Consider the following 22318-nt stretch of genomic DNA (forward strand, 5'->3'; position numbering starts at 1 on the left):
AGCAGTTTTGTCGAAAGTGTACAAAATGAAGGAGAAGCTCAAGACGATTCACTGGGTCAAGGAAGAAAGAAGGAGGGAGAGGAGAAAAAAATATATGTATATATAAATATATATAAAATATATATAATATAGAGAATATGTGTATATAATATATATAAATGAATATATATTTTATATATAAATTATATAATCACACATTTAATGAGTTGTTACATAGCTATATATACAACTGCTTACTTTTCAAAAATACCTCTTTTGTATGAATACTTGATCCTTTTTTAAAAACATTGTCAAAAGAAAGGCAGACTGCCACGTGCAGCGCCTCATTTGGATGTGTCTGGAGTCTTGGAAGCTTGACTACCCTACGTTCTCCTACAAATGGACCTTGAGAGCTTGTTTGGAGGTTCTAGCAGGGGAGCGCAGCTACTCGTATACCCTTGACCGAAGAACGGTCCTCCTCTAGCGGGGAAGGTCGTCCTCTTCGACCGAGCGCGCAGCTTCGGGAGGGACGCACATGGAGCGGTGAGGGAGGAAGGGGACACCCGCCTAGCCAGCCAGATCAGCCGAATCAACCCTGGCGATCAATGGGGTGACAGATGTCGCAGCCAGATCGCCCTCACATCCGAGAAAACACCGTTGAACATGCGGTATATAAACCTGAATAGATTTTTAACTTTTTGCATAGGTCTACTTGTTTGTCTAGTCGGATCTCTAAAAGTCACTTTAAAGTCTTAACCTAACTAACACTTAAATGATCACTTAATCCCTAAAATTGCTAAAATTTGTGCTAAAATGGGCTTAATTTGGGCTTGTTTTCACATTATCCAGCATGCCTTGCAGGTGGGAGGGGCATGCTAAATAGTGCCGTGTCTATTGGTGAAATCCTCCGGAGCCTCGCCCACCGAGAGCGCCTCGGGCGGCCCACGGGTCACCTGGCTGCAGACCGCTTGCTGGGCGCTTTGTGCGGTTCTGGTCACTCCGAGCGGACCCAGGTCTGTCTCCCTTCTGCCGCCCCCACCTGCCCTTTCCCCTCGTCTTGTTTCTCCTGGCTCCGAGCTTCTCACTCTCTCTCCATCCCGGAACCACCCCGCATTCATCCTATTCCTGTCTTCCTGCCCCGGTCCTTTGCGCCCCCGCCCCCATCTGGGCAGACGGGGGCCCCTGGGCTGGGGTGGGGGTCTTGTTTGGCTTGGTGGGTGTGCGTATCATGATTAACCCGCTCTGTGGAGTCGGCAACCCTGGGTGGAAGGCAGGGTCGGATGGGCCCCGGGCCGGGCCGCGCGGGCTGAGCGGCCACGCGGAGCGCCGGGAGCCTATCTCGGCCGCCGATCGGTGGCCTGGGCGCACCCGGGGCTGGGGGCCCGTGTCCGGGCGGGGCGGGGGCGTGCAGGATCCGGGGCCGCCACCGCGGGCCTGCCCACCGACGCAAGTCTTGCGGACAGTAGTAATCCTCGGCCTCCCCACCTCCCTGTTGCTGTGAGGCTCAAATCTGATGCGTGTGAAAGTGAATTTTTGCAGAGGTTCCACGGGTGTGTACGTCTCCTCCGCGGCCCTTGGCGTCTGGACTGTAAAGGCCGAATTTGGGAAATCTCAGATTTTCAAGGTCAAAGTATATGATGTTCTGATTCTGTGAAGTCCCGTGCTGCTAGTACAGATAGATGTCTTTACAGCAAATGGCCCCAGCTTCCCAAGATCCAGAGTAATAAATCGTAACGATATGAAACGATATGAAAGCCAAGTGTTTTGTTTTTTTTAAGTTTTAAAATGGTGGTCTGTTTTTATTGAGTGAGGGAAAACGCAATTAAAAAAACGAAAACAAAATCCCTTCCCTTCCAACCACCACAAAACCCCCCAAACAGTTTTCTGTGCCAAAATCCTGAATATTCATTTAGCGCCTGAGCTGTGGGCTGAGGACTCGAATTTGAGGCTGTTCTTTTGCGAGAGCTGCTGCGTTTGTTTTTCAGAAAACCTGAAAGGCCATGATGGCTACGAAGCCCAAACTCCACTATCCAAATGGACGAGGCCGCATGGAATCCGTGCGATGGGTTTTAGCTGCCGCTGGAGTCGAGGTACCCTACCTATATGCTGTTTCTGCACAGATTTGTCCTACAACGTTGAGACTTGAGGGAAACGTCAATGGCGGAGCCCTGTCCTCTCCCACTAATATTACAGACCTGCTTCAGTGAGTCAGAAGAGTCCTTCCCCTCAAGACTTTTTCTTTTTATAAATGGAGTGTAGTTGATGAAATTGTATTTAACTTTCAGCTTTAATCATTGGCTTCTGATCTACCACCAGTAAATATTTATTAATGAGGAGAAAACGAACGAACCTGCAATTTGCCAGTTAACAGCCAGAACTTTTGTGAATATAGAATCTCTAAGTGAATTTCGTATTTATTCCAGTGGCTTCAGACTGGCAGCCTTCCTATCTTGTCTGCATTCCTTCCTGTATGTTTTGGCCCACGATGGTTTTGGTCTTGTTTTTGTTCTGTTCTTGTAGCTTCTTCTTTATGGAAATTTTCAAATACGAGCAAAGATAGGACATTGCCATGAGATCCATGTACCTGTCACTCAGCTTCAACAACCATCAGCTTTATGCTAATCTTGTTTCACCTATCTCCTCCCCTCTGCTTGCTTTGTTGGGAATATTTTACGTTTCATCTGTGAGTACTTCAGTTTTGCTCTCTAAAAGATGAGCATTTTAAAACATACCCACAATAGCATTATTGCACCCAAAAAAATTAACAACAGTTCCTTATTATCAGCTAACAATCTGATTGTCTCAAACAGGCCTTGTTTCAGTCTGGATCTAAATCAGGTCCACACATTGCATTTGATTACGTTTCTTTCAGTATTTAAAAAAATCTGTAACATTTCCTCTGCATTTAAAAAAAATAAACTTTGCATTTTGAAATAATTTCAGATTAATAGAAAAGTTCTAAAGATAGTGCAGTGTTCCCATGTAACTGTCTCTGTCTCCCTTAATGAAAACATCTTACCTAACCACATCAAAACCAAGAAATTAACATTGGTGCATAACAAACTATAGACTTTATTCAAATCTGATTGGTTTTTCCACTAATGTCCTTTTACTGTTCCAGGATCCAACATTGTATTTAGTCATTATGTTTCCTTCGCCTTCCTCCATCTGTGACAGTTTCTTAGTCTTTCCTTTATTTCACCATCTTGACGGTCTTGAAAAGTATTGGTCAGGTTTTTTGTAGAATCCTCCACATTTTGGGTTTGTCTGATGTTTTTCTCATGATTAGACCGAGTTTGAGAAAAGAAGACCACGGAGTGAAGTGTCCTTCTTATTACATCATATGAGGGGTTACAGGACATCATGAGTCGTCACTGGTGCAGTTAAGCCTGGTCACTTGGCTCCTTCATTCATCAACTAATTTTCCCTCTGTTCTTTGGAAGAGAATCATTAAATTCAGCCCACACTCCCAAGGATGGGAATTAAGCTCTACCTCCTGGTATCTGCATTTAGAATTCTTATGTAAGGAAGATTTGTCCCCCCCCCATTTATTTATTTATTCCATCATTTGTTTATATCAGCATGAATTTAAGTACATTTATTTTATCCTTTCGATTAAAATTCAATAATACTTTCTTTTGTTGCTCAAATAGTTCCAGCTTTGGCCACTGAGGCTCTTTCAGGTTGGCTCTTGTGTCCTTTCCATGTAGCCCTTTTTACTTTTTTTTTTCCTTCAACATTTTCTCACTTTCTGACACTCCAAGATGCTCCAGGCTAATCTTGTATTTTCCTTGCCCTAGCCCTAGTACTTCTCCAAACAGCCCTGGTCCCTTTTATTAGAAAATGGTATTAGCAGCCAAGATCTGGGTGCCAAGTGTCTGCATTTGTTTCTGGTGCCATTTGTGGAAGAAACTGCATTTAGAATGCCCCTCATTCTGGATTTGGCGGCTTTACTCTCATTTTAACATGTTCTATTCTCTATATTTCCTGTAAACTACTAGTTGGATCCAGAAGTCTGATCAACTCCAGGCTCCTTTTTTTCTTTCTATCTCTATTTTTTTTTTTCCTGCCAGACTGCAGCAGAGGTGGTACTGCGATCATATTTCTCTTGTGCGACATCCGGGGTGCATGACGTCTGCCTGTCTCGTTTTCAGCGTTGCTGAGTTTGATCAGTGTGTTCCTGTGACCTTAGCCTGTTCCACACACTATGAAGTTTCCTCCATCACCCTTTCACGTGACGTTTGCAGCCTTGATCATCACCATTGTTAGAGGTTACAAAATGGTGATTTTTCTATTTCTATCATTTCACCTAAATTTACTAATTGTGATACTCTTATAAAGAGTAATTGTTCACTGATTACTTAATTACCTCGAAGTACAGTTCAAATAAGAAAAGCAGGATAGATGCTTGATTCTGCCACTTTTATCAATTTTCAGAATAATGAGTCGTTACCCTGGCAACCTCCAGAGGTGACAAATGAGGGTTGATGGGTTTGGGGTTTTGTTTCTTATGGTTGGTTTGGTTTGGTTTTGGTTTCCTTACCTATTGTTATAACTCACCACACAGTGTTTTTACAGTTTTCTAAATTAGTCGATATCATTTTTATATACAAGTTCTGGTTTCTGACTTCTCTTGAAAAGTTGGAAGATCTGATGATCCTGGGGCCTCATTTCCATGAGTAGGGACGGTCCCTAGAGATGGACCTTTCTAGCCTGCACAGTCCCCATCATTCCCTATTGTCTCAGGACATATTTTCTAATTGTGTTAAGAGGAAAGCGGAACAATTCTTGATCCTTTGATCACCTGTCACCTGTCTAACCCCTGTATGCTTCTGAGTTTGCAATTATTTAATAGGTTTTGAAGAGGGTGTCTTATATGTGTATGTACTAGAATCCCTTGTCAAAGCTCCTCTTCCCTAGCTTCATTCTGCCCCTCCTACTCTGCTGTGAGTCAGCATTCTTGGCTACAGTCATAGAAACCCAACCCTAAGTAAGAAAAACAAAAAGGAACATGGGTCATATGATCTACCTACCCTCAACCAGGCAGGCAGGTGGGCTACAGTAATTAGCCCAACGTGGGTCTCAAGCCCACTCCTCTGATCAGGGTGGAGGGAGCTGGACTGGCCTCCTTCACGAGGGCTGACCACGTGGTTTGCAGGAACAATTCCCAAAAGGTGGTACCAGGGGTCCCTCTCCTTTCTGTGCCCAGTGACATTTTCAGCTACATTTGTGCTCATACAGAGCTGAAACAGGAGGGCCAGGCTGGCAGCCGCTGGGTGAGTTCATGATTCCCAGGGTCACGATGTTGGTTAGAGGCTGATGTGTAAAGCATACGCATCCCAGTAACTAGGTACCTCGCACCTGCTGAGAGACAGCCTGGCCTAATTCAGGGAGTCGGCGTCTTCCATCTCACGCTTGGTTCGAGTCCTCAGACCTTGCTCTGTGCTGGATGCTGCTTCTTGGCTGCTTGGAGCTTCATGTGCCCAAAGACCACCCCCACCCCAAACCTGGTCAGATCCTTGTTGTGGAGAGGGGGATGAACAGTGTAAAAGAGAAGATGTGAAGGCCACAAGCTCCTCATTCAGGACTTCTAGGCAGTTCACTTAGAAGAAGGGGGCTTGCGAAGAGGGAGCGCGTGGTGTGGACGCGGGCACTTCTCCAAGGATCCCAGCGGGAACAGCACCCCATCAGGGCACAGAGACGGCTGATGATGTGGATGGAAGTCGCACACTGTCTGTCCTTACAGCCCGGAGCAGCAGCCAGACAGTCGCCAGCTCCTCCAAGCTCTGCCTGGGGACTTTTTCCCTTCCTCCCTCTCCTACCCTCTAATCTCCTGTTCCGGTGCTAGATTCTTCTTACAGACCAAGTTTTATAAAGTTTGACTGAAGAGAGCTTCTCTAGTGAGAGAGAGCATGCATTTTGCTACATGTTCCCAGAAGTCAAAAACCAGAATCGGAACAATTTGGAAGGAATTTAAAAAAAAGTTTTTTTAAATTAAAGTATAGTTGATTTCGGGTGTACAGCAAAGTGATCCAGTTAAATATATCTTGCACATTATTTTCCATTATAGCTTATAACAAGATATTGAATATAGTTCCCTGTGCTGTACAGTAGGTCCTTTTGTTTATTTTATATATAGTAGTGTGTATCTGTTAATCCCAAACTCCTAATTTATCCCTCCCCCACCCCCTTTCCCCCCTGGTAGCCATAAGTTTGTTTTCTATGTGTATGAGTCCATTTCTGTTTTGTAAATAAGTTCATTTGTGTCATTTTTTTTTAGATTCCACATATAAGTGATATCATATTATATTTGTCTTTCTCTGTCTGACTTACTTTGCTTAATATGTTAATCTCTAGGTCCATCCATATTGCTTGGAAGCACTTGTTTTTTTAAAATGTACATTTCTGGTCTCTCCCAACTACTGGATGTGAATCTCTGAGGGATGAGCCTAGAGACACACACACACGCTTTCCCATGTGCTTTATAAATGATTGTGGTCATAAAAGTGTGAGAGCCGTGGTGCAGAGGGAACACCACCAACATCACACCTGACCAGCTGGGCATTTGGACAAATGCCCAGAACATTCTTGCCCTGAAGTTACTGCTTCCTGGGCCACAGATGGAGTGCCTCTAGGGGCACTGAGGCCCCCTTCTCACACGGGAGGACCCTGGGAGTAGGAGAAGCCATGCCTACACATCCTGATGCCCGTTGAGGCGGAAGAGAGAATGGCCATGTCTATGCTGTCAGCTCTGTCCCTCCTGGGATGATGGGGCAGCGCAGGGAGAGATGCTGGTGGGGAACCATCTGGGGACTCAGTGGGCATGTGAAGGGCATCAGTACATTAGCACGAGTTTTATCTATCACAAGAAAAGAAACTTTTCAGTGTTTTTCCCCGCCCCACCCAGCCTTTTAGTTTGAAAACTTGAAAACCTACAGAAAAGTTGTAATAGTACAATGGACACCTTCTAACTAAATTGACCAGTTGTTAACATTTTGCCATGTTTGCTTCCTTCCCTCTTCTCTCTCTTCTTTATTTATTCTTAATCACTTGAAAGTAAGTTACAGACATCAGCATGTATCTCCCTGTTAAGAAAGAAAGAAATAATTGTCCTAATAACTGCAATATCATTGTCACAACTAAGAAAGTTAACACTAACTTTACAACATCTAATATACAATTCATATTCAGAAGTTCCCTCTCGTCCCCCAAAAGTCTATGTAACTGTTATTTAACTATTTAGCAGTTATAACTGCCCCTCCCCCCCATCCGGGATCTAATCAAGATTCAGATATTTGGTGGTTATTTCTCTAGTCTCTTTTCATCTATCAATAGAACAGAGCCTGCATTTTGTTCATTTCTTCCCTACCCTTCACTTAACAGAAAAGGAACGTGTGAAAGAGGAATTGACTCTCTTGCATGAATTTCTGGCAACAGACGTAAGGAATCAGTTATATGACTTGGAGGCCAAATGACATAAAGAATCATCAGAAGAGGGCTACCTGGCTAAAGTCGATTCCCTTTTAAATAAAGGTTTGCCCTTGAGAGCAGAATTCATGCTTTTGGTCGGGAAGAGGATAGATGGCTAGGAAACGGGAGCCAGACGAGTGGTGAGGGCCACGGAGTGGGAACAGCAGAGGCAGCAAGTTCCCCAGACCGGTTTCCAAACCTTGCACATCCTGGAGGAGCTTAGAAACAAAACAGGCCCTTTATGTTACAGAGTGTCCCACATCCTGCACATGCCCCATTTTCACCTTGCAGTTTGATCCAAGTGAAATCGGTTGGCGAGCTCTTTCCGTAGTGGCGCAGTGTCCTCACTGTGTCACAGCAGGGAGCACGTGATGTCTCAGGATGTCCCCCAGTGGGGAGCTGAGTTTGACCACTTGGTTAGTTGGATGGTGGGATCTCCAGATCTGCAGAGATGTTCTTTCTTTGTCATAATAAGGAACTTGTGGGGTGACACTTTGAGATTGTGTGAATATTCTATGCCCCATGACCCAATGATTTCAGCATCCATTATGATCCTTATCAGAATCAGTTATTACATTATAGGGTGAAAATTGGTGATTTTCTAATTTTATCATTAATTAGGAATAATTCTACATTAATTAGTGCTAATTCTGTAAAAGAGAGCTTTTCTTCTCCCTTTGTTTTTTAGAATCATCATTTATGGACACAGGGATTTTTTTGTTGTGTTCTAATCCATAACTGTTATCACTCTTTTCGATATTTAAATTGTCCCAGATGTGGCTAGAGAATCCCTCGGGTAGGATCCTGCATGCCTTTGCTTTTGACATATCCGTTAGTCTTTGAGTACGTCCTCACTTTCTGACATAACAGAGTCAACCTTTGTTTCTGGGAGTCCAGTGATATTTAGAAACAAGATGTGGGTACTGAGTATGCTCTTTCTCTCTGCTTCTGAGGCAGTTTAACTTGGTATTTTCAGTCCTGAACCTGGAATGACATTTCGCTTCTTTTTTTGGGGGGGGTGTCTTTTTGAATTTAGTTTGATGAAGACTTTTTAGAAACAAAAGAACAGTTGCAGAAGTTGCAGGATGGTGAGTATCAAAATGTATTACTGTCGGTAATGCTGATTTTCTTTTCTAAGAACCCATATTTACGTGGAAGGGCAAAGATACTGCTGACACTAAGAATCCAGACCAGTATCCTAAAACCAGACAAGCAAGAGGAAACAGGAGCCGAAATTGCCAGGAAGTCTCTTCGTATTTAGTAGTTCTATAAAAGCCGGAGAAAGGGAAGGAGCCAGTTCCTCCCTCTGTCCCAGTGGGCAGCCCTTCTCCATCTCTCTCTCCTCCCCCGCCCTCCTCTACCTTTCCCCCCTTTCTTCCTCTCCCTCATCCCCTCACTCCTCATTTTCCACCTCCTCTGAATTACCTGAGGCATCTGCACCTGCTTGAAGTACGCAGGTAAAAGTCACCATTTACACTGGGCTGCTTTCTGAAATAAGTACAAACAGGTGTGACATCAGTGAAAGGCCCCCTTTTAACTCCTGGTCACACCTCCCCCTCCACACCCAGGCCCCTGTAAGCATCCTCCCTCCCGGCCATCAGCAGGATCCTGAGGCCCAACTCAAGGCTCCTCGGAGAGGGACCAGCTCTGCAGGGCTGTGGTGCCCCCGTCATGAGTGACACTGCCTGGCGTCACTAGGCCTGTGCTGAGTACACATCTCCCCTCGACCCGCATGCGCCCCCAAGCCTTGAACCCCCCCAGGGCTGGGCCGTATGCTATACTTGCAACTGTCCCCGACGTTTGGTGTGGGGAAAGTGTTTGAGACAGGCTTCTTGAAGAAAGCAGTGGGTTACTTTTTGACCAGTGACAGCGTACTCGGTGGTAGGTGGACCGTGGTAGTGGACGCCTGTACGTGAGTATCAGCTGGTGACTTAGGTTTCATGATCAGATTGTCAAAGCAGTGCAGTCATAGAACATTCTAGAGCGATGGGAATGTTCTGTTCTACAATGGCCAGGGCAGGAGCCACCAGCCACATGTGGCTTTTGAGCACTTGTAACGTGTCCAGGGCAACTAACAAAGTGAGTTTTAAATTTTTCAAAAGTTTGATTAATTTAGAGTTCCCTGGTGGCCTAGTGGTTAGGATTCTGGGCTTTCACCGTTGTGGGCCCAGGTTCAATCCCTGGTCAGGGAACTAAGATCCTGTAAGCTGTGCATTGCAGCCACACACAAAAAAAATTGATTAACTTAAATTTAGGTTTAACTATACACACGCTGCTTACTGGCTACTGTATTGGCCAGCGCACCTCTAAAAAGACGTTTTCACTACATCTCCCCTATCCTTTGTCACTGGAGCTAGGTGTTTTTCCTGGGGTGAAAGTCAGAAGGGAAGATTTGGATCAATGCTAGTTTTCAGGCTTGTTTTATGGCTAAATCTGCACCCCTGAATGAAGTTGGGGGAGCTTTACACTGTTTCCTAAGGCTGTGATCCCACTGTCCCTTTTCATTCAGCAGAGCATGTTTTGATGGGGGTGCAGGGAAGAGATCACTTCTAACTCTGGGCTTCCATTCCCAGGTAACCACCTGCTGTTCCAACAAGTGCCAATGGTTGAAATTGATGGGATGAAGCTAGTGCAGACCCGGAGCATCCTCCACTATATAGCAGACAAGCACCATCTCTTCGGCAAAGATCTCAAGGAGAGAACCCTGTACTGTGGCCCCTCTGGCGTGTTCTCACTTGTCCACTTACCGATCCTTAAGTGATTAGTCGTCCTCTACAGCACACCCGTCCACTTCATGTCCTGTATCGTTAGTGGGAACAGGGAACAAAGCCCCAGAAAGGTCAAGACCAGTTGGAAAATCAGTACAGAGAGTCTGAGTAAAACGAGAGAAAGGAATTGAATTCAGATATTAGAGCCTGTGTCTGGGGTGTGGTGCAGGTTTCAACATGTTTAAATGCTTTGATAGTTTTTTTTTTTTTACCTTTCTTGCAAATGTATTATCACTGAGTATTAGGAATAGAAAGCTGCTGTGACATTCAAGGCCCAGGATACTGTGCACTGGATTATAATTTGAACTCAGAGCCTGGTCCTTGTACCTCCTGGATCATGACCCAGGGCAAAGCGTTACGCTCCAGTGTCCTGATGAGTTTCCAGTATGATGGGGATAATAACAGCACATTCCTCATAATGCCATAGGATTCAATGAAATATCGGATAGTGTTTAGCACCGTGCCTGGTACACACCAAGCATCCTATAAATAATACCCACTATTTTTACAAATGTGAAGCTCCACCCGCACCAAGCCCGGGTGCTGGAGTGAGGGTGGCGGAGTAGGGGCCAGGAGAGAGGACATTCATGGCTCTTGTGCTTTGAGATGCGTGACAGGTTTTTCTGAAAGATTTTTCTGAATCGCAGCTAGAATTGACTTTGCATCTTTGCTCTAAAGGGACAGGTGGAGATGAATGCTTCTTGGTGCTTAAGTTGCCAGAGCCTTAAGAGAAAAACACTCTAGATACTTAGTTTTGGAAGCCAGTGAGTTCAAAGAGAGGGGTGACTGAGAAAACGCTCTTTTGTGTTTTGAAGGATTGACATGTATGTGGAGGGGACCCTGGATCTTCTGGAACTGATTATCATGCATCCTTTCCTCAAACCAGACGATCAGCAAAAGGAAGTGGTGAACATGGCCCAGAAGGCTATAATCAGATACTTTCCTGTGTTCGAAAAGGTAGGTGGCAGTGAAGCCTGTGAACACGGCATCACCAGACCACAAACGCCCCTTTCTACTCAGGCGGAGTAAAGCTGAGCCCTGCTAGACCAACCTCCTGGACTCCCGAGGGCTCACAGGTGCCATCGGCACAAAGCCAGGATGTCTTGGAGCCTCCCAGACTCTTCCAGAGTCTTCCATGTTTTCTGGGAAAAAGATGGGCTCACCCATGTGTGCACTGTCATTGCTTACATTCGCCAGGTGCCACCTTGTGCACGATACAGAAGAGAAGAAACCACCTACTTCATTCATTCTTTCATCATCCTACCTGATAGTTTGGTATAAAGAGAAGAACCATTACTGTTTTATTTCTCTTCCCTGTGCCCTTTTTGTTTTCTCTTTTGTTATTTCTTGTCTCATTACCGTATCTGTTTTTCTGAGCTTCAAACTCCTCCTCTCTTTTCCTCAACTCAGATGGACTATTTTAAATGCTTTAGTTAAAAACCAAGAGAATGTGAAAATCTGGAATTGGCAGACTTCCTCTGGCCATTGATGTGGAATTAGATGTAAGAAGGAGGAGAGATATTTTCTGAGTGTTTCTGTCCTTGGTTTCGTAGCCTCTTTTTTTTGTTTAGTTTTTTTCTTTGTTTTTTTTGTTTTTTTTTTTTGCGGTTTGCGGGTCCCTCACTGTTGTGGCCTCTCCCGTTGCAGAGCAACAGGCTCCAGACGCGCAGGCTCAGCGGCCATGGCTCACGGGCCCAGCCGCTCCGCGGCATATGGGATCTTCCCGGACCGGGGCACGAACCTGTGTCCCCTGCATCGGCAGGCCGACTCTCAACCACTGTGCCACCAGGGAAGCCTGGTTTCGTGGCATCTTGCCCATAGGCAGTTTGTGAATGTAAAATACGATGATGCAGAAATGTGCTGGGACGAGGGAGGAACAGGTGCCTTGGAGAAGGGTCACTGCCAGTTCCTCTGTCCCTGTGGCCCAGACTGTGTCAGGGCTCCACCGAACATATGAGCTAAATAATTGTCGCCTTCTTTTTACCCGTAATGAAATAGAATCACAGAGAGACTGGGTGACATGCCTAAGTCAGGAGCCAGGACTGCAACTCTGGACTCTTCGTCCTCTCCCTGTCTGGCTCCAGTAACTCTGTTTGATTTGGAGTCATATTAGGGTCCTTGTCACACACACGTAAACACATACTGACACTCATGGGCATCTGCAAAGGGCATCTTCCCTGTTCTACCACTGTTCCTTGCCCCTTCCCGATCACCGTCTATTCCTATGAATCTCTGCACCTGTGTTACTCTCAAAATGGGAGTCAGGATGAACTCTCATTCTTTTAATGTTCCCTGTCTTAGAAGATGTGAAAGGAAGCCTGCTTTTTTACTGTCATGTCTAGTTTATGACTGTGAGTCCTGACACACAGAAACACAGAACTGGCAAATGAGATCAGACTCCTTGGACAGGACCAGTGGCTTACGTCTTACATCACTTCCCCTGAATGCATCAGGGCTAATTCTTTTCTTTAGATACATTTATGGAATAGAGGTATCCTTTTAAAGCCCTGGATGCTAAATCTAGAATTAATAGTTCCTTCCGTTTTTTAGGGTCTCGTTCTGATGTAAAGCAGATACTTAAGGATGCTTTCATTTCTACACCTTTTTTGCTCTCTCCCTCTCATATAGGGAACTTCTTCTTAGTTGATGTTATTCGTAAAAGGATAAAAGGACAAGGTTGTAGTTTCAGCCCTTCTCAGATACTGCACTGATTCCACAGCTTCATCATTTTCTCCATCTCAAGTATTATAACCAATGTAAAATGTTTATACCCTGCAGGTTTTACGGGGTCATGGACAAAGGTTTCTTGTTGGTAATCAGCTGAGCCTTGCAGACATAATTCTACTCCAGACCATTTTGGCTCTAGAAGAGAAAATTCCTAATATCCTGTCTGCCTTTCCTCACCTCCAGGTACATAAAACAACGTTTGAGAAGATTGGCCCAGAACTCTTAGGCCTTCCTTCGATATCTGTTGTTTGGTAGGCTGTGTATGTGTGTGTGTGCACATGTGTGTGTGTAATTCTTTTAGGTTCTAGTTAGTAAAATGAAATGAAGGTGCAGACTTGAAATTGGTTTTCTGGTTCCCAGACCCTTAGAGCTGAAAGATCGTTTACGTGTGAAAGAAGTTGTCCCTCGGTATTGTTGCATGACTACACTCTTGCAACAAACTCCATACACAGTTTGCCAGTAGGGATCTGCTGTAGACGTAGCTGTAGGGACCAGGGGCTGCTCATCTGCTTGTGCTGTATGTGCTGACGGGAGGACCCGAGAGTCGCCGTCAAAAACAGCCTCGTCATCAGGGTGTGGCTCCCTTTCTCAGAAATAACATGGTCTCAAATTGGAAATTTTGGAGTCTGAATTCTGAGAGCTAATAAGAGGCACCCTAAACATCACCCCAGAAAATTCTCACCATTCTTCTTCCTCAAATTCCAAGGACAGACTTTTGTGCGTGACTCAGTTTATGTTTCGGTGTTATTCTTACAGGATCGATCATAGAATTTAGAAGCAGAAAAGGGCTTTAAAAAGCAAGTTTCATCCAATGCCTTCAATATATTGAATACATATGAAGAAATAGAGACCCAGGGTAAAGACGTCAGCAGCCTGATGGCCTCGTTAATGGGTATCTCAACTTTGTCTAGAATCTTAGCCTTTTATCTCCAAATGCAATGGGCTTTCTTCTGTGCTGGTGGGTTGGCCCCTTGGGCCAAATCAGGCCTGCCACGTGTTTTTGTATCACTCTTGAGCTAAGAGTGGTTTTTACATTTTTAAATGGTTGAAAAACTATCAAAAGAATAGTGATACTTCCTGACACATGAAATTATGTGAAGTTCGAATTTCAGTGTCCGTAAATACATTTCATTGGCACAAAGCCAGGCCCATTCACTTATGCGTTGTCTAAGGCTGCTTCTGTGCTACCACAGCAGAGGTGAGTCGTTCTGATACAGACCATATGGCCTGCAAAGCCTAGAATATTTACTAACTGGTCCTTTATAGAGAAAGGTTGCCAATCCCCTATAAAGACCAGATGGACACATCTTTGACCAAGTTATCAAAAGCCAAGAGAGACACACGCTAAATCTCCAAAGAGTAGTAACACATATACTTTAAAAAAAATTTTTTTCCCAAGTCTAGTGAACATCATTTGGACATACTAATGAGGACAGCAACCACCGGTTAAATACATAGACCCAGAAAATGAGAACAGAAATCTTCAACAAGACAAATAGCCATTATATAGTTTAGCTCTCTGTTCCTTTCTTCCTGCAGGCACAGAGATGGGCTTCTTTTTTTTTTTTTCTTGCGGTACGCGGGCCTCTCACTGCTGTGGCCTCTCCCGTCGCGGAGCACAGGCTCAGCGGCCATGGCTCACGGACCCAGCCGCTCCGCGGCATGTGGGAACTTCCCGGACCGGGGCAGGAACCTGTGTCCCCTGCATCAGCAAGCGGACTCTCAACCACTGCGCCACCAGGGAAGCCCAAAACGGGCATTTTAAAGTTTGACTTTAATACCAATAGATCCCTGAAATGGCCCAAGGACCTGTGGATATTTTCCATCCATGATGCTAACAATTTGTTTTTAAATCCCAGGTACTTCTGTGTAAACAAATTTAATACCTGAACAGGTCAAGTATCAATATTAAAGGACTTCAAAATCTAACACCAGATCTGATTAAATTAAAGGGTCACTCTTGCATTGATTAAAGGGGGAAAAAAAAGTCAAAAGTCACAAAATTTTTATTATACATGACATGTGTAAGCCCCAGGTAAATCTTGAAATGATAAATCCTTTGGAAAAAGCTTCTAATTATTGGTAATAACACAAATAATACAAATACCATAATACAAATAGTTCAAATAAGTAATAAGAAGAGAAGATTGTCATATTTACGTAGAATTAATTGACATAATTATTAGAGTTTTTGTTAATATTAGTGATATATGTATGAATGTTTGTATGCCTGCTTAATTAAGGCTGTGCTTTGTACATAGTAGACATTTAATAAATAGTAGCTTTTTAAATAAATGACCTCTTTATTTTGAAAGATTTTATTAGAATACTTATATATGATGGATATACAGTTCTTTGTATAGTTCAGAATTTTCACCAGATCAAATGGATTTTTCTTCTTAATTACTGAAAATTGGTAAGATTTGACTCTATGAATGAAAAATAAGATTTTTTTTTCTTCCATTACAGTTAACGTGAATATCTGGTATCTGATAACTGAGCCCTAGGCTACAAAAAAATGCAACTGGCCATCTTTCACACATAGCCAGAAAGAGGATTCATTTGTTAATAGGAGTAAAACTGTCAAGGCAGCTGAATCTTAAAATGTAACTTGTACTATCTGATGAATTTTTAAAACAATTTTATTTAAGTGACTTTTATTTAAATGCATTTTTTCTGAGATCAATACATTTGAGGTATTTCCTATGTCCTTTTCGTCCTTCCTTTTTTCATTTAAGCAAGTATACTCCTATCCTAAGTATCTTTTTTATTTTTCTGTCTCTGGAAAGAGTTCACATCTTGGTATGAACTGTGAGATTTGTATAGAGCCTGGCCTAGATTCCAGCCACTGTTGGCAGAGATTATAAATGATCATACCAAGAGATCAGACCCTAAACAGGTGCTGGATGACAGTTCTATTTGGATCTCTATAGCAAATATTTATTGAATGTATTCTGATGGACCATTTTGGGGTTTTTTTTTGTTTACTTTTTTATTGAAGCATAGTTGATTTACAGTGTTGTGTTAATTTCTGCTGTACAGCAAAATGACTCAGTTATACACATATCTATTACATTCTTTTTTATATTCTTTTCTATTGTGGTTTATCCCAGGATATTGAATATAGTTCCCTGTGCTGTACGGTAGGAACTTGTTGTTTATCCATTCTATATGTAATAGTTTGCATCTACTAACCCCAAACTGATGGGCCATTTTGCACCGCCCTATTTTCGTAGAAATGAATACCTTTGCTTTTAGCCTTGAACTTTTGCGTTTTCCCTTTGCAGGAGTTCACAGTGAAAATAAGTAATATCCCTACAATTAAGAAATTCCTTGAACCTGGCAGCAAGAGGAAGCCTCCCCCGGATGACATCTATGTAAGAACCGTGTACAACATCTTCATGCCGTAGGCCAGCAGCACGGCTGTGAGCGCTGTCCCCCAGAAATCGCTGTGTCCACAGTTGTGTCTTAATTGAAGCCAGGCTGCCGTGATCCAGCTCTGTCGTGGTGCTGTGTATATTGTTCCTAAGTTGGTCTTTCATGTCAAGGAGATCTCTTTTAGAAACATCAACCTTTTTTGTCCAGTGAGTGATTGTTACGGGACCTCTTCTGAACACCTTTTTGGAGGGGCTGGCATTTAAGTTAGATCTGCTCTGTCTACTCATTTCCTGGTAACAAGGATGGGTAGGACTTCATGTTGTCCCCTGAGCTTCTTTTCTCCTCTCCTTATCCCATTCTCAACCCCCGCCAGTCTCTTCCTGTTTTCAGTGTCTAATAACAATGGAATTCACTAGATAGTAACTCTCCTCTGAGCTATAATAATAATAGATCCATGGTAGTAATGAATGCCATTGATATTTGCCAAAATAAAGGATTTACAATTCATTGCCCTGCTGCTAGAATTTTTAAATTAAATCGTTTGGAATACATTCACATGGTTCAAATATCAAAAAAGTATAGAAGGCTATACAGTTGGAAGTGTTCTTTTCAGCCCTGTCCCCCAGTTTTCTTTGGTTCTGCTCCCTACAGGCAAACATCATTATCACTTGTATAATCCTTCCAGTTATATTTGACACAAGTATAAGAAAATATAAATATATTTAACTTTTGTCCTCTTACTACCCAAACGGTTATTTGGAGGCTTCTAATTTTTTGCATTTCAGAACTAAAAGTATGGCTTATTAATACTGCTTTAAACATGTGTTGACTTACATCTCAAATATTAATTGAGCACCTGTTATGTGCCAAGCATGGTGCCAGGAGACAAAACCTTAGATCAGAGGCCTAGATCAGAATATTTTGATTTAGAAAAAATTCACCACGCAGTAGGCAAGATAGATGTGTCAACAGCAGAAGTAATTTTAGAAAAGAAAGAATTGCCGCTTTGAGAGTGTCTAATAATTAGGAATTTAAAAACGGGAAAAAGGCAAGTGTTTGATCTGCGTCTCATAAAGTGGACACACTCATTCCTTACTACAGGAGGGATTTTTGCCCAGATGTGAAAAACAGACAGTTGCGAGGTGATCCTTAATGCCTGTCCCAGTCAATGCAAGCCCTTCAGGGTTTTATTAGAGGAAAATGCAACGCAGACGTGAAGATTGTTCTCTGTCTTCACATTTTCACAATGCAAGCACTCTGTCGTCGCTCTAATATTTAGAACTACTAAAGGAGCAGAGGCAGGGCAGCAGGCGCACCACCGGGTGGGCCCGAGGAGCACTGGTGGTCCCGGCTGATGTTTCCGCCAGCCTCCTGGGAGCAAGAGAACAAAAAGAAGAAAATGGGGATGGGGATGCAGTAAAGAGTCTCACCTTCCCCAGAGACAGGTCTGGCCTTGGCTTCTGGGAGGTGATCTGTAAGCCTTGGAACCTCTCCTACCATTTTGGTGGGATTTTACTATCCAGAGACACGCCCGTTAGGAGTATCTCTGTTTGCCAGGGGCCCTGGGCCAGCCAGATAACAACTATATGATTTCGGGTGTAGGCTTTGAGCCGCACCAACAATATGATGTTGGGCAGGGGCTCCGGGTCATGTGGGGTCAGCTTCACTCTGGAGGGGCTGGAGACAGATCAGCCACGTGGGCGGTCAGTCATGCCCACACGATGGCGCTCCTGTAAACTTCTGGCCTCAGACGCGGGTGGGCTTCCCCAGTGACAGAATTCTGTTGTCACACATGCTTGTCAGGAGGAGTTAGCGCTGTCCATGGCTCTGCAGAATGAAGACCTCTGGGCGCTCCGAGCCTGGAACACTCCTGGACTCTGCCCTGTGCATCTCTTCCCTGGGCCGATTTCTATCTGTATCCTCTCCGTGTAATAAACCGAAGCTGTGAGTAGGGCCGTTTTCTGTGAGCTCTGCGAGTACTTCCAGCAGATTACCAGACCTGAGGGTGTTTGGGGGACACTCCCTGAACCTGCAGTTGGTTTCTGAGTGAGGGCGGGCTTTTGGATTACTCCTTCCAACTCTTCAGGGAGGGGAAATGCTTTACACTCATTTGGAGATTAATTTACACGTGGGAACCAGACATTGACTTGATAACACCGAGGGCTCTCTATCATTGAGTTTTATGGGACGGCAGGAAATTTGAGCTAAGACCATTTGGGTGGGATTCTACTACCCAGGGCCACTGCCTGATACTATTACTCAAGGGCCTGCTGTGTAGACTGTAAGCCATAGTGCAAACAGTGCTTTGGGAGTTTTAATTCTCTTAGACACAAGAGGGCCCTCAAGGCTGGCTCTTTGAGAAAACAACCAGGGAGGAAGTTGGCTTCTGCACTGAATTGGAGGATTAGAGAAAATAAATAGGACAGGCCAATCTGCTTCCTCTGAAGACAGGTTCCCACGTCTTTCTGCTCACGGTCACGTGACCTTAAATTGCGCAGTTCACTTCCCACGTTGGAAACAATCTCCCCTTCCCCATCCTGCACAGGTGGAGTCCCCCAGATTTTGGGTCCAGACCCTCTAGTCTCAACACCCTCCACCCTCCCATCTTCACGAGCCACCGGACTCCGGTGAAAGAGCAGGCGGTCAGGCAGTGGATGGTTGTCCTCAAAGACGTCAGTGTGTTGAGCGTTCAGGAATGAACTAGGTAGGACCCGTGAGGCCGGGAGCCGGAGCAGAGGGCACCCACGAGGCTCACCGGCTAGACACCACAGCAGCTGAGCCAACGGGGTAAAAGTGCACGCCTTCGTGGGTCCTCCAGTGTCTGGGACAAAAGGGGGAGCTGGACGGGTGTGGGGCTCTGGTGTCTGACAGAGGAGGAGCTGCAGCGCCTAATGAGCCTGGTACCCAGCCTAAGCCACTCAGAGGGGCTTTGGCAGACTGGGTGCCCGAGGGAACGCCTGACGCTCTGGACCAGGTGCCTGGGGGGCGGGGCGATGCATGGAGGTGCCAGGCTCCTGGGGACGGGACGGGTCAGCAGAAGGTGAATTCTAGGGGGCAGTGTCTGCGGCAAACAGCCGCCAGCCCCAGCTCTCATACCTGCTCATGTTCCCTCTTTCCAGAAGATTCCATGGTGGGCTCCTTGCTCTATTAGCGCCAACATCCCCACCTAAGGGAACCCTCTGATCACGAACTCTGTAGCTCACCCCACACATTCCATACCTCTTTCTCACCACCCTATTTTATTTTCTTCAGAGCACTCGACACCCCCTGGCAATCTTCTCTGTTTAATCAATCTGTGTCTTTATATTTAAAGTGGGTTTCTTATGGAAAACATAGAATTGGGTCTTAAGCCACTCACAATAGCCTCTGTCTTAAAATTGGTGTATTTAAGACATTCACATTTAAAATGATTATTGATGTAGTTGCATTAATCTCTACCATGTTTGTGGCTGTTTTCTACTTGTTGCCCTGGTTCTTTGTTTCTCCCCCCACCTTTTTTTTTGTCTTCCACTCTTTTTCTGCCTTCTCTGGTTTTATTTTATTTTATTATTATTTATTTATTTATTTTCACACACACTGTATTTTATTTTTACAAGAGATAAATAAACTGACACCAGGCATTGTAAATGGATAGCCACAACAAAAGCAACAATGATTGCAATTACCAAACACGAAACACACTCACGCTATGTCATAATATTGACATTCAGTCCAGGAATCCTCCACGATAACAGCTCCTTTACTTTGCAGTGCTTCTGTGGTTTTAATTGAGCATTTTATATGATTCCATTTTCTCTCCTCTCTTAGCATGTCAATTATAGTTGTTTTTTTTTTGTTGTTGTTTTTAAGTTTTAGTGGTTGTTCTAAAGTTTCCAATGTTTATGCAACTACACTAAGACCACTTTGAGATAACACTATACCACTTCACGGGTAGTGCGGGTACCTTATAACTATATTCCCAATTCCTCCCTCCTACCACTTATAACACTATCGTCGTAGATCTCATTTATTCATAAGCTATAATCATGTGATATATTGTTACCATTATTATTTTGAATACACTGCCTTTATTTGTTTATATATTTATACTGCCTATCTTCCCCAACTAGAATGTAAGCACCACCGATGACACTGGGTCTGTCATGCCTACCATTGTAGACCCAGGGCCTAAAACGGTACCTGACACAGAGTGGTACTTAGTAAATATTTGTTGAATGAGCTAGTGGAATCTTACTTTCTTCTTACTTGAGTATCCTGATGCTCTATCAAATACCCAAACAAGGGATGTAAAGTGAAGCCCCAGAGGTGTGTACAAACTGGAATGCTCTTTGGCCAATCCCTTGAGGGGGTGGAGATTTCAATTAGAATGGAAAGGGTTATAAACCCTCACTTAATCCACCCACAGCACCCCAAGACAAGAGCCAGGAAAAGTTAAGGTTAGTGGTGATGTTCTTATCCACTCTTTTTGGCCTTGGTTGGATAGTTTTTATGGCCAAATTTGCAACTTGTAGTTAGCGGTTGTTTTAACTTTATGGTTAAGTTAATGACTATTATTTCTAAACTTTTCTATATCAAATAAAAGGCAGAGATATTTTTTTCTTTCGAGTCGATACATAAATGAAAACGAGATGCAAATGTACATCTAGACAAAGCCTTTGAAGACTTTCATTGCTTGTGCATGAAATGTGCATAATGTCATACGTTAAAATGCCCCCCACACCGTGTCGGACGTTAAATGTAATTTCAGAAATAAGTATGTAAGAGTCAGGTGGTGCTTCAGTTGATAACACGCTTGGTAGAACTTAAGCATTTATTAATTCTTGAGCCATTACACTTTTTTTCTCCTCTGCCAAATCTCATGTTTTTGGACACAGTTGGAAAGAACACAGGCATCACCCACTCTGTGCCAGGTGCCTAACGGGTAAACTCAACCTCCTGCCTTCCTCGGATGCTTGGAAGATTCAGTCCAAATGATGTGACACTGGGGTCTTCCTCTGGGGTCCTGCCTCCCCAGGGGATGGCACCAACTTGAAAGCAGGAGTATCTAAGTCAAGTCCAGGCACAAATTTTTCTAGGACTTGCTCCAGTCTTGAAACAGCAGTGGGCCATGTAGTGGTTCACTTTGTTTATTCTCCAAGCAACCTGGGGTGAAGTCTCCTTCTCGGCTCAGCTGTATTTTTCATTTAAGTAAGTTTGTTAGCCTTGGGGAGATGTCAATATGAATCAATCCATTAGACCCTAACGGAAAGGAAATTTCATTTCTATAACTGAAATATAGGGCTCTCCACAGAAGAGGCTTATTAGCATGTGAGCTTGTAACAGAACTACCTCCCTAACCATCCTATTATATAAGTAACCCCTACTCCCTCCCCACCCTGGAATAGGGTTCAGTTGTTTGTGTCTTAAAAATGCCATATAAACACTTGAGCTCTTTTTCCCAGGGGGCTAGTTCCCTGTAGGATACTTTCCCTTTGGTAGCATGTCAAATCCAACTAATTAATATGTCAAATCCAACCAAATAAGTATTTTGCTAATATGTCACAAATAGAAAAATAGAAATCATTCATAATCAATTAAAAGTGGCCTTTCATCAGTATCTTATAGTTTTCTGCATACAGGTCTTTTGCCTCCTTAGGTAGGTTTATTCCTAGGTGTTTTATTCATTTTGTTGCAATGGTAAATGGTATTGTTTCCTTAATTTCTCTTTCTGATCTTTCGTTGTTAGTGTATAGGAATGCAAGAGATTTCTGTATATTAATTTTGTATCCTGCAACTTTACTAAATTCATTGATTAGCTCTAGTAGTTTTCTGATGGCATCTTTAGGATTTTCTGTGTATAGTATGTCATCTGCAAACAGTGACAGTTTTACCTCTTCTTTTCCAATTTGGATTCCTTTTATTTCTTTTTCTTCTCTAATTGCCGTGGCTAGGACTTCCAAAGCTGTGTTGAATAATAGTGGTGAGAGTGGACACCCTTGTCTTGTTCCTGATCTTAG

The 22318-nt window shown here is 43.7% G+C and overlaps 1 protein-coding gene across 1 annotated transcript; it reads left to right on the forward strand.

Moving 5' to 3' along the window:
- The first annotated feature begins 899 nt into the window (after window positions 1-899).
- On the forward strand, window positions 900-16829 carry GSTA4 (glutathione S-transferase alpha 4). The gene is made up of 7 exons (XM_029242044.1): window positions 900-992; window positions 1965-2069; window positions 8486-8537; window positions 10023-10155; window positions 11033-11174; window positions 12996-13127; window positions 16232-16829. The coding sequence occupies exons 2-7, from the start codon at window positions 1980-1982 to the stop codon at window positions 16352-16354; spliced, it is 672 nt and encodes a 223-aa protein (XP_029097877.1). The 5' UTR covers window positions 900-992; window positions 1965-1979; the 3' UTR covers window positions 16355-16829.
- The last annotated feature ends 5489 nt before the right edge of the window (window positions 16830-22318 follow it).

Source organism: Monodon monoceros, unplaced genomic scaffold (assembly GCF_005190385.1).
Source record: "Monodon monoceros isolate NGI ecotype Baffin Bay Population unplaced genomic scaffold, NGI_Narwhal_1 Super_Scaffold_3, whole genome shotgun sequence".
NCBI classification, from domain to species: Eukaryota; Metazoa; Chordata; class Mammalia; order Artiodactyla; family Monodontidae; genus Monodon; species Monodon monoceros.

What these genes read in the sequence shown, in the direction of transcription:
- GSTA4 (XM_029242044.1), top strand. Translation starts at nt 1,980, where the DNA reads ATGATGGCTACGAAGCCCAAACTCCACTATCCAAATGGACGAGGCCGC. An exon ending in GTTGCAGAAGTTGCAGGATG is followed by an intron (nt 8,538 to 10,022) that starts GTGAGTATCAAA and finishes TTCCATTCCCAG; the next exon opens with GTAACCACCTGCTGTTCCAA. An exon ending in GATCTCAAGGAGAGAACCCT is followed by an intron (nt 10,156 to 11,032) that starts GTACTGTGGCCC and finishes TGTGTTTTGAAG; the next exon opens with GATTGACATGTATGTGGAGG.